Raw genomic sequence first — 12500 nt, forward strand, 5'->3', positions numbered from 1 at the left:
AAGAGCTCCTAACCCCATGTTTGTTGGCAAAAGAGCTCCTAACCCCATGTTTGTTGGCAAAAGAGCTCCTAACCCCATGTTTGTTGGCAAACGTGCTCCCAACCCCATGTTTGTTGGCAAACGTGCTCCCAACCCCATGTTTGTTGGCAAAAGAGCTCCTAACCCCATGTTTGTTGGTAAAAGAGCTCCTAACCCCATGTTTGTTGGTAAACGTGCTCCTAACCCCATGTTTGTTGGCAAAAGAGCTCCCAACCCCATGTTTGTCGGCAACAGAGCTCCTAACCCCATGTTTGTCGGCAAAAGAGCTCCTAACCCCATGTTTGTTGGCAAAAGAGCTCCCAACCCTATGTTTGTCGGCAAAAGAGCTCCTAACCCCATGTTTGTTGGCAAACGTGCTCCCAACCCTATGTTTGTCGGCAAAAGAGCTCCTAACCCCATGTTTGTTGGCAAAAGAGCTCCTAACCCCATGTTTGTTGGCAAAAGAGCTCCTAACCCCATGTTTGTCGGCAAAAGAGCTCCTAACCCTATGTTTGTTGGTAAACGTGCTCCTAACCCCATGTTTGTTGGCAAACGTGCTCCTAACCCCATGTTTGTCGGCAAAAGAGCTCCTAACCCTATGTTTGTTGGTAAACGTGCTCCTAACCCCATGTTTGTTGGCAAACGTGCTCCCAACCCTATGTTTGTCGGCAAAAGAGTTCCCAACCCTATGTTTGTCGGCAAAAGAGCTCCTAACCCAATGTTTGTTGGCAAACGTGCTCCTAACCCCATGTTTGTTGGCAAAAGAGCTCCTAACCCCATGTTTGTTGGCAAAAGAGCTCCTAACCCCATGTTTGTTGGCAAAAGAGCTCCTAACCCAATGTTTGTTGGTAAACGTGCTCCTAACCCCATGTTTGTCGGCAAAAGAGCTCCTAACCCCATGTTTGTTGGCAAAAGAGTACCCAACCCAATGTTTGTAGGAAGACGAGCCCCTCAACCTATGTTTGTTGGCAAACGTGCTCCTAACCCCATGTTTGTTGGCAAAAGAGCTCCTAACCCCATGTTTGTTGGCAAAAGAGCTCCTAACCCCATGTTTGTTGGCAAAAGAGTACCCAACCCAATGTTTGTAGGAAGACGAGCCCCTCAACCTATGTTTGTTGGCAAACGTGCTCCCAACCCCATGTTTGTTGGCAGAAGAGCTCCTAGACCTATGTTTGTTGGCAAACGAGCTCCTAGGCCTATGTTTGTCGGTAAGCGAGCGCCTACCCCTATGTTCGTTGGGAAGCGGATGTCGTCTTCAGAAGACGAGGAACCACTCTCCATGGAGGAAGCTGACAACTTTGACACCATCTACGATCTGTCAGACCAAGAGGAGGAGCAGAATCACGAAAGCTCCGATTATCCTGAAGACGAGACCTCTTCAGAACCTGATGAAGACGAGACTTCTTCAGAGTCCGCTGACAAGCGACGCAATAATCCCATGTTCGTTGGCAAGCGACGCAATAATCCCATGTTCGTTGGCAAGCGACGCAATAATCCCATGTTCGTTGGCAAAAGGCGCAACCCAATGTTCGTTGGCAAGCGACGCAATAATCCCATGTTCGTTGGCAAGCGACGCAATAATCCCATGTTCGTTGGCAAGCGACGCAATAATCCCATGTTCGTTGGCAAGCGACGCAATCCAAAACGACCCAACCCGATGTTTGTAGGAAAGCGCGAGGACGAGGGACTGAGCGAGCTGATGTCGGCCCTTCAGAGTCTGCAGGCCACAGGAGAGGACGGAAGTCTGAGCCAAGCCGACAAACGCCCACACACCGCCCCTTTTTTCGTCGGGAGGAGGATCCCCGAAAGCCTCGAAGACTTGATGCAGACGCCCCAAGCTGTAACGTCGCAAGATATAAAAGACAATTTCCTGCGGTAACCTCCTGCCTGAGACAAGAAAAAGAAAAAGAATTTTAAAAAAAAAGAAGAATAAAAGACACACACAGTAACAACAGGGTTGCCACCCATAATTTCATCACGTGCTGCTAATTTATTCGCACGCGATCTACGCATGTGCTGATGATATTCATACTGTAAGCATCTCCTAAACAACTGTCCGACACAATTGTTAAGATGTGGATGTTCCAGAACTGTGGTTTTATATCATGACAACATTCCAGGAGCGCCAGATGAAATACACGCATATTATCCTTAAAATTAGCAAACGAGGATCCATATTTACACAGGCAATAAGTACTTTATGCACGTTTAATTAAGCAACTGATTGGGATGGGACACAGAGAGAGTGTGGCGAGGGAGCACAAAGAAACAAAGAGCAACAGGTCCAAACTTGGGCCGTCAGGCAGATGCTTTGCTTTGTGTCAGTGAAAACAAATAGTGTTACTTGCAGCAGCGAGCGAACAGAAAGTCGGGTAGGGGGAGGGGGGAAGAGGAGGGGGGGGGGAAGAGATGGGTTCTGAGCTGGCACAATTACATCCATGCTTGTTTCTTTGAAACGGAATAAAGATATGAAGGTTCCTATACGCTGTGCTGTTTTGTCTGCTAGCAAATGGAGATTTTATTTCGTTTTTAGTTTGCCTCTGTTTTTTTGTTAACGTGACACGTCTTAGTCTTGTGCAGAAAGAGAAAATGCGCTTAGAAAGGCACAGAGAAGAAGAAGACGCTAATGTTTTCTAGAAATTTTCCTCTGTGGTGAAGAGGCTTTCAACAACTCTTTAATCATGCTGAGCAGATGCATTAATTAATCTTTGACAGCAGATCGCTTTGCTTGAGGGACGCCTCAGACTTGTAGGAATTTTTGTTTTGTTTTTGGTTTTGAGTTGTTGATTTTTTGTTGTTGTTGTTGTTGTTGTTGTTTGTTTGTTTGCAATTCTGCTCAAATCAGAGCGAGTACATAAGCATCATCATGCCCATTGCGCTTGTGTACACTTGTTGATAATTCGTCCAGTGCATCTATGAATGACAGTTTTGGAAAAAGCTACCCTACACCACCATTTCCAATTCCCATCCCGTCCCATTTCAACCCTCCGTAATCAACTCCCCCCCCCCCCCCCCGCCACCTCTCACCCCCCCCCCCCCCCCAACCCGCCCCCCCCCCCCAACCCGCCCCCCCCCCTCCCGCACCCCCGCACCCAAAAAATGATAAAATAAGATAAATGAATGAATTTAAAAACGTTCCTGAAAGAATCTCATCCTTGAGACCAACGTTTTACAAGATCCATTCCATTCCTAACCAAACTTTTCCTTCGTGAGGAAGTCAATGACATGCCTACTGGACGTCGGTACTGTCGATGATAACTTGGCAATGATTCATCGTTTTTTTTGCCACGCATACTGTCTTCTGTCGAATCCCCTAAATGTGAAGGAGAAAGAGAGCCTGTCTGTCAGTGACGGGCAATGAAAAAACATTTCAGCCTGTACCTTAAATTATTTTGGGTAGAGTACGTAAGGTCATGGAGTGTGTTTGGGAAGGGCGATATCAAACTTTTTTTTTCAATAGTCTTTAACGTACATCTAATCTCCCTGCTCTTTTGTGTTGAGATTCATTCAGTTTTATGCCAAGAAACCCCTTCATAGATAAATCCTACCTCACGCCATCAGAATTCTGAATGTTACTTCTTCATGGCACACTCACTTGTATGATCTCAGCTTAACTCCTTGAGTGCCGCAGCACGTATCGCCTACGTACATAGTAATGTCACTGATGAAGGGAAATAACTCTGGAAGGCTAAAAAAATTCACACAGTTTATCTAGAGTGGTATATTTCCAGACTATTTTCTCAGTTTTAGGATTATTGTTTCGGAAAGTTATATGACTCGAAACACCACTTTCAACTGTTTTTTCTCCAGCACTGAAGGGGTTAATTACACGAAAATGCTGTCAACAGGACCAGAGCCTACTTGTACTGGTATTGCAGTACTTTAATTCATTCTAGACAATACATAGAACTGAATCTGTCGCCATCAGATCCAAACTTGCAAGGGAATTATCTCATCACAGTTCGTCATTTTATCCGCTCCTCCAAATAAACAAATACAATATAATAACCCTTTAATCGTAAGGAGATGGCGCATTATTCGATAAGAGAATACTTTTTTTTTCTACAAAGTACAGAATATCATTCTCTTATAAATATCCAGATTAAATGTTCGTCGCAGAACTTTTATCATTTTTCTATTCATAAAACCGTATCAAAAGAGATAAGATTCCAAGTAGCGTCTAAAATGACAAGATGAGTTGAAACAGGAGTGTGTGTGTGTGTGTGTGTGTGTGTGTGTGTGTGTGTGTGTGCGCGCGCGCGCGCGCCCACGCTCTATATGCTTGTGTGTAGGAGAGAGGCTGGGTGGGTGGGTGGGGGTGTGGGGGGGCTATCGTCGTCAAGTCAACGTCTTTCCACTTTAAGTAATATTAGACGGAGAAACATTCAGGACTGAGGTAAAGGAGGTCAATGATTAGTGTGTGTGTGTGTGTGTGTGTGTGTGTGTGTGTGTGTGTGTGTGTGTGTGCGCGCGCGCGCGCACGATCTATATGCTTGTGTGTAAGAGGAAGGGTGGGTGGGTGTGTGTGTGCGTGTGTGTGTGGGGGGGGGTATCGTCGCCAAGTCAACGTCTTTCCACTTTAAGTAATATTAGACGGAGAAACATTCAGGACTGAGGTAAAGGAGGTCAATGATTAGTGTGTGTGTGTGTGTGTGTGTGTGTGTGTGTGTGTGTGTGTGTGTGTGTGCGCGCGCACGATCTATATGCTTGTGTGTAAGAGGGAGGGTGGGTGGGTGTGTGTGTGCGTGTGTGTGTGGGGGGGGGTTATCGTCGCCAAGTCAACGTCTTTCCACTTTAAGTAATATTAGACGGAGAAACATTCAGGGCTGAGGTAAAGGAGGTCAATGATTATTTGTGTGTGTGTGTGTGTGTGCGATTGGGGGGGACTGCGAGGAAGAAGGAGGCGGGAGGGGGGGGGGAAGACTGCATATAATAAGGTTGACATCAAACTGCAATCAGTGTGTGTGTGTGTGTGTGTGTTCGTTCTTTAGTTTAGCGTCTTTCCACTATCAGTGATATTAGCCACAGTTTCAAAGCAAGTTTGCATCTGATGGCCACAGATGGCCACAGATTCTGTTCTATGCAATGGCTAGAATGAATTAAAGTACTGCAATACCAGTCAATACACGTAGGCTTTGGTCCTGTGGACAGCGTTTTCGTGTGATGTTAAGTTTAGACCACATGAGTGTGTGTGCCATGTATAAGTAACTTATCAGTGTGTGTGTGTGTGTGTGTGTGTGTGTGTGTCTGTGTCTGTGTCTGTGTCTGTGTGTGTCCGTGTGTGTCTGTGTGTGTCTGTGTCTGTGTCTGCGTGCCCGCGCGCTGATATTTTGCCATTGTTTTCTCTTGGCCACTGCCTCCATAAAAGGTAAAAGAAAGCAATGATTTCATCGTTGCTGTCTTAATTTTGTGCACTTAGAGATGACTTCATCGAGATTTTGCGCCTTTTAGATATTATTATTAGTAGTCGTAGTATTTTTATGGGTTTTTTTTTTCTTCTCAACGCCTGACTAAGCGCGTTGGGGTTACGCTGCTGGTCAGGCATCTGCTTGGCAGATGTGGTGTGGTTTAACGTATATGGATCTGACCGAACGCAACGACGCCTCCTTGAGCTACTGATACTGATACTAAAGATTTCTAGCATGCACGCTGTCGTAAAGTAACTAAAACAAGCGAGTGTAATAAAGGATCTCTTTACTGCATAATAGACAAAAGACAACCCAGAAAGGAAATAGGGGGAGCTTGGCAGACACATGCATGAACAGGCAGGCAGGCAGGCAGGCAGGCAGGCAGAAAATAGAAAGAGAGGCGAAAAGAAAAACAAAAGAAAAAAAGGGGAAGTATTGTTTCCAAGCGAGGCTACATTAATCAAATATCTTTTGACTGCAGTTGATACAGCGACTGCCGCTGCTTTCAAACTGGCTGGTGGTTGGTTTTTGTGCTTATTGTTGTTGTTGTTGTTGTTGTTGAATTTGTTGTTATTGTTTCTACATTGCTCTCAGATGTGATGCCGGCTGTTTCTTTCATTGCTATCGCGATAACTGTAATGACAACCGTCCTAACATTTCAAGGAAGGGTACATGTATGTAATAGAAATAACTCTTCACTTTTGTCTGTCTGTCTCTCTCTCTCCCTGTCTCTTAGGTCTGTCTCTCTGCGTCTGTCTGTCTGTCTATATATCTCTCTGTCTGTCTGTAAGTGTGTCCTTGGGCGTCTGTCTGTCTGTCTATCACTGTCTGCGTTCACGTATTTACAACCACAACGCGCAGCTGCACCAAAAGCAATCCCTGCCGCCAGCCGCTATTCCAACGTTTCGTTTTCGTTTTTTTCTGATGTTACCCAGTATTTTATGACGGAAGATGATATGTACAAAATACTCACATCTCACACCGACCTCCATAAATGCATTTTGGCAAAGCATCTTTTTCGGCTTAAGAAATGAGTGTAGTGCTGAAAATAGTGTTTCACGAGCAATGTGAACGAAGAGAATTGGGGTTAGAGGAGATATTCTAGACGCATACACTGATGGATTTTAAAACAAACAGAAGAGGCAGAACACGATGGATTTGTAGAGAAAATTAACAAACGTATACTGACGGGCTTATAAACATACAGAACAGTAATAACACAGCTGGTTTGAAGAGAAAATAGATAAATATACTGACGAACTGTTAAACATACAGTTGAGGAATAACACAATGAATTTGTAGAGGAAATGAAACAGATAAACCGTCGGACTTGTAAACATACTGAATGTGAATAGCACATTTGTAGAGAAAAAAACCCAACACATTATATGATATCGAGATAGATCTGCAGACTGAACAATTTACTAAGTTTGAAATAATCTCCAGGAAACAAAGGTATTTGCGTTCTCATTCCCGACGTGATGCCCATTTAGGTCGGAAAACGAACATGAAAGAAAATTATCTGAAACACTTTTAGTGCTTACACCTTTCAAATGCATTTCCCTCGTAAAATGTATCATAGGAGCTAACAACAACAAACAAACAAAACAAAAACACAGCTCCCATTTCAATATGGAGACAGAGCGAGGAAGGAAAGAGAAAGAGAAAGAGAGAGAGAAAAACAGAAAGAGAGGTGCGAAGTAATCCTCAACAAGATGAAGATCTTCACCTGAAAAAACAAAAAGAGAGGAAAAAAGGGTGTGTAGACCGGGAAAAGTATCAGTTTGACATTATAAGTAAGATTCAAATTACAAGATTTAAAATTAAACACATGTAGCAATTATTTCCATTTTATTTTACACCTGTAGCAAAACAATAATAAGTGTACAGGAAACTCTGTTGTATAAATATGTTCGGTTTGTGCAACCCCGTACAAAGCCACAGGATAAACTTCAAATGCTATCGTGTCAAGTTCCGAATAGCATTGAAATTTAAACTTATATCGTCAAACTATGAAAAGCTTCATTAAATTAAGCTTTAGAATGCTATATAAAGATAAGCTTGAGTGTAAGTTTTCATTTATCTGCTGAAAACACCAACTGCTTTGCGTTCGAAACGTTGCCAGCGACTTCAAGCGTAAAGCGACATCCGCATGGTGTGAAAAAAAAGAGAAAAAAGTTCTGTGTCCATGTTAACCACTGTCAGAGCTGATGCTGTGTGTAGCCTGTTGTCTTCCTGTTTCACGTGCTCCCTTCAAGCGACAGCGGCGCTCCAGCGGTCTTTGCGGTGCACACGTTGCAAGCGGCGAGCGCTACCTAAACCTGTGTTTCTCACATGTCTCTCTCTTTTTTTTTTCTTCTTCTGTCCTTTCTGCCCGCAGATGATGACCATACTTCTCACTTCAGCAAACGATCTATCAGTGACGGAGCATCTTCTTGGCAAACCCCGACCTCTTCCGACGACGACCTAGCAGCAACGAAACGCTTCAACGAGTTTGTCGGCAAACGGGCCGGCAGTCTCCTTCCGGACGACAACCGCTTCGACTTCCTCTACAAGCGATACCCCACCAAGAGAAGCGCCGAGGTTGCTTCCGCCAAGAGAGGGAAACGAAGCTCCCAGTACGAGTTCCTGGGCAAGAGGCCCCAGTCTCCTCCCCACAAGCGATCCGTGCTGGACCTCCTGGGCAAGCGAGTGCTGATGCCTTACGAGTTCGTCGGCAAGAGGATCTTGGGCGGCGCCTGGGAGAGAGTGTCGGCCAACGCGGTGGAGGGGGATGCCCTGCTGAAAGAGGTGACGGACATCCTCAACAAACGCCAGGCCGACGACTCCAACAAGACGTCGGTGGTTCCCCGGAACAAGCGCTACGCTGAGTGGCTGGGGAAGAGAGGCGGGCCCATCGCTGACCAGCTGCTGAGAGACTTGGTCAACAAGCGGATATCCGCCATGATGCGCAACCGTCTGCAGAACAGCAACAACCCGGAGTTCATCGGACGGCGTGAGGAGGATTACCTGCCCCTGCCTGAGGACATGGACGTCAAGAAGAGGTACACGGAATTCATCGGCAAGTGAAAAGGGGGAAGAGCTGTTGAGCTACCCTCAAAGTGCATAACAACAACACCCAAATTAGTATGTTACATTGTTCGATACAAAAAGACTGCAACTTCGGAAATAAGGAGAAGAAGAAGAAGAAACAAAACAAGATTCCGTTTAATTAGTATTTTTGATTAATGCTGCTGCTGTAAAATAAAGTTAAATCATGAACAGAATGCATCACTTTTGGGGGGTAAGTGTAAGGAAACTTTCTTCTAATTGAATCCTGGATACAGAAAAGAAAAATAAAGCAAAAGAGAGAAACCGGAGCTTTTTGTTGTTATTGCTGAAACATTGTGGACGTGTTGTGTAGCAGCTGATAGTGTGGAGTTAAGTTTCGTTGCTGTTAAAATGTCTGTTTTTCTCTTTCTTCACTCCTTCTCCCAGTGTGTGTGTGTCTGTGTCTGTGTCTGTGTGAGCGCGCGCGCGCGCACGCGTGTGCACGTATGCGTGTGTAAGTGTGTGTGAGCACGCGCAATCAGCTTTTTCATTTCTTTTCACTGACAACAAAGCATATTACCAACAATGCAAAAGGCATCAATTTCATAGGCCCTTTCTGTTCAAACAGTCGAGAAAAAAAAACGAAAAAAAACAAACAAAAAAAAAACGAACACATGAAACTTCAGCAAAAGAATTCAATTTTCATACTGAAAATCATATTCTTGCGCTGTGTCTTCAAGACTCCTATTCGTTGTTCAGTGATAAGACACCTTCCTCCGAAAATTCTGACGCGGAACTAGAATGGTTTTTTTAATCAAAAAAAAAAAAAAAACAAAAAAAAAAAAAACCACCACCTGAATATAACGTGGCAAACTGCTGTTGACAAAAAACGAAACCACTCCGGCAGCTTGCCACACAGTTCAAAATGAAGCGCACGACCAGCCAAGTCCGACATGTGATTGATATGGATACTTATACATCACCTATCCTCGGTCGGATACCAAGCTCTAAGTGCTTTACAAACACGGAGTTATTTGAACAGGCTGCCAACCTGGGTAGAGCCGACTGACGGCTGCCATTGGGGCGCTCATCATTCGTTTTCCTGTGTCGTTCAATCATATTTCAGGCACGCACACATACACACTCAGACAAACATGTAACATTTTACGTGTATGACCGTTTTTTTTGTTTATTTACCCCCACCATGTAGGCAGCCATACTCCGTTTTCGGGGATGCGCATGCTGAGTATGTTCTTGTTTCCATAACCCGCCGAACGCTGACATGGATTACAGGATCTTTAACGTGTGTATTTGATTTTCTACGTGCGTATACACACGAAGGGGGTTCAGGCACTGGCAGGTCTGCACATATGTTGACCTGGGAGATCGGAAAAATCTCCACCTTTTACCCACCAGACTATACCGAGATTCGAACCCCGGACCCTCAGATTGAAAGTCCAACGCTTTAACCATTCGGCTATTGCGTCCGTCACATTGCTTTGAGGTAACAGCCATCGAGAAGATTTGAAAATCATTGCTGCCAACAGTCTTTGCGGCACAGCCAGTACTCACACGCGCATTGCACGCATCGTTTACGCACAAATAAACACAAAAAAAATAAGCGTTACAACATACAAACACTTACTCAATGGCTTGCATACATGGGCACACACAACCATTCGAAAGGAAGAATATCTACACAGGAGGAAAGAGAAACACCCGTAGGTGCTTCTATGGGTCCTCCCCAACACCTACGGGTGTTTCTCTTTCTCCACTTACGCAATGGCTTCATGCACGGACACACACAACCATACGAAAGGGAGAATATCTACAGAGCAATCTAAACGATTAAAACAAAACAAAAAAACCAAAAAAAAAGAAAAAAAAAAAAAAAGGCTCAGACTTTCACAAGATGCTGTTTACTCTCTGCCAGAATTCATCCGAGTGAACAAGTAAGTGTGACTTTTAAAGTACGTTTTATTGCATTTATGTAACTGTTATCGGTTTATATTTTCTCACAGTTCAAAGCAGCAAGTTGATGTCGGTCATGTGTCAAGACAAACACAGTCAGGTGGCTGTCAGGTAATGTGCCCTTCAATAATAGTAAAAACAAAGTGGGTTTTTTTGTTGTTGTTGTTTTGTTTTTTGTTGTTGGTTTTTTTGTGGTTTTTTTTTCCTTTTTTTTTTTTTTTTTTTTTTTGGTAAACTGTTCCTTTCAATAAACTTTCTGCTTAATTCCAGATTTAACTTACTGTCTAACTATAAAAAAAATTAAGTACGCTGCCTCGAATAAATGCACTCATAATACACTCAACTGCTAAACAGTTTTCGATGTAAACATCAACTACCTGTCATGTTTGCAAAATCAGGCTCCTAATGGAGGCATCTGCTGACTATCGACACAGTTGATCTGTCCAGAATTTACCACGAGCAAATTCTTTTGTCATGGGCTCTTTTACGTGCGTTCGCGGGACCTCAGAATTTCGCCTATTCAAAAGGTCCTATTTTTTTTTCCATACAGTCAATATAAAAGTGTTTTTGTGTGACTGGCAGAAACCATGCGAATTCATGTCTTGTCCCTCAACGCCAAATATCACATGTATACATGTCAAGGATTATTGTGTAACATCACCATGTCACTATTTTTTCCCCCCTCAGTTCTGAAATAAAAGGTCAGTAGATCTAGAAAACACATCATCAAATTTCGCTCATATACTGCCCACTCTATCAACTAAACTAATTTAGCTAATTGATTTCGGAAAAATTATTAACAAAACATAAGCTTCCGTGTTGTTGTTGTTGTTTGTTTTTTTTGTTTTTTTTTGTTTGTTTTTTAAGGATTGTAGCGTTTGATAAATACTGTGAAAAGCCCAGCCTAGCACAAAGATCCTGGTAAACGGAAAGCGTTTACCCCAGTATTTACAGTTCCACGATCTGGTTGTCATAACACATCACAGACTGAAACAGGCAAAACAAAATTTTAAGCCAACTAAGGAAGTCTCTCTGGGAAACACGACAGTGACTTCAGTGGGAAGACAGTAAGAAGATGATGACAGAGGAAAAGGGGAACCCTTGGGTAGGTAAAGACAGAGACAGAGACAGAGACAGAGAGAGAGAGAGAGAGAGAGATGGGGACAACTGAGAGGAGGAGAGACAGACAGACAGATACACACGCGCACACACAAACATTCGCACAGAGAGAGAGAAAGAGAGAGAGACAGACAGACAGACAGACAGAGAGAGAAGCAGACCGCAGAAATTTTCCTAAGCATTTTTTAAAAGACAGAAACATTATGATGTTTATGACTGAAAATCGTTTCTGGCATTTCAACAGTGGGATCCTAAAACACTATGAACAAATTAAATGAACACAGAGACACGCGCGCGGGCGCGCGAACACGCACACACACACACACACACACACACACACACACACACAAATATACCCCTAAACAACGTTCTATCATAAGAAAAGAAACTTTAAACATGAAACTTTACTGTACTAGAATATAATAGAATAGAATATGTCTTTATTACCAAGTGCACCGGGGTCACAAGGAATATTGGGGGGAGGGGGGGGGGTTAGTACATAACAAGTACGAACATAAATGGAAAATCATACACAAACACAGATACAGTAGAAATGCAGGAGCATAATAAGCATTTAAAAAAAAAAAGGAGCATAATTGTAATTTGCATGCCGCAGATTTTATAAAAATTGTAAAATAAAGTTTTGGATAGAGAAGGTAAAAGAGGTAAAAATCGGCAGTCATTCTCCCTTTCGAACCGCACCACCACCATCCATCCACCCACCCCCATTCTCTCTACTTACCCATCACACACACTCACATTGCCATGAACCTGGGACAACAGCTTCCCACTCTCCCTTTATCTGTAAGCGTGTTTCTCCACTGTCAAAATGGCTATCCCCACCGAAATTTGCGAGACGACAACGTACCCTTTTTTTTTGTTGCCGCGGGATCTTTTACACGGATACTGCATCAACGAAAGATTAGAGCACCGAGACCAAGTTCAAGTGGAGAT

The 12500-nt window shown here is 43.6% G+C and overlaps 1 protein-coding gene across 2 annotated transcripts in view; it reads left to right on the plus strand.

The window, feature by feature from the left end:
* LOC143299843 (uncharacterized) overlaps positions 1-8765 on the plus strand; it is a 108132-nt gene extending 99367 nt beyond the window's left edge. The window contains exon 3 of one of the 2 annotated variants that reach the window (XM_076613334.1): positions 7807-8765. In XM_076613334.1, coding sequence (XP_076469449.1) covers positions 7807-8495 — 689 coding nt within the window. In that variant the 3' untranslated portion in view covers positions 8496-8765. Of the gene's footprint in view, positions 2385-7806 lie in introns of those variants that run through there. The other variant, XM_076613333.1, reaches the window with a different exon arrangement.
* The last annotated feature ends 3735 nt before the right edge of the window (positions 8766-12500 follow it).

Source organism: Babylonia areolata, chromosome 25, assembly GCF_041734735.1.
Source record: "Babylonia areolata isolate BAREFJ2019XMU chromosome 25, ASM4173473v1, whole genome shotgun sequence".
Lineage (NCBI taxonomy): Eukaryota > Metazoa > Mollusca > Gastropoda > Neogastropoda > Buccinidae > Babylonia > Babylonia areolata.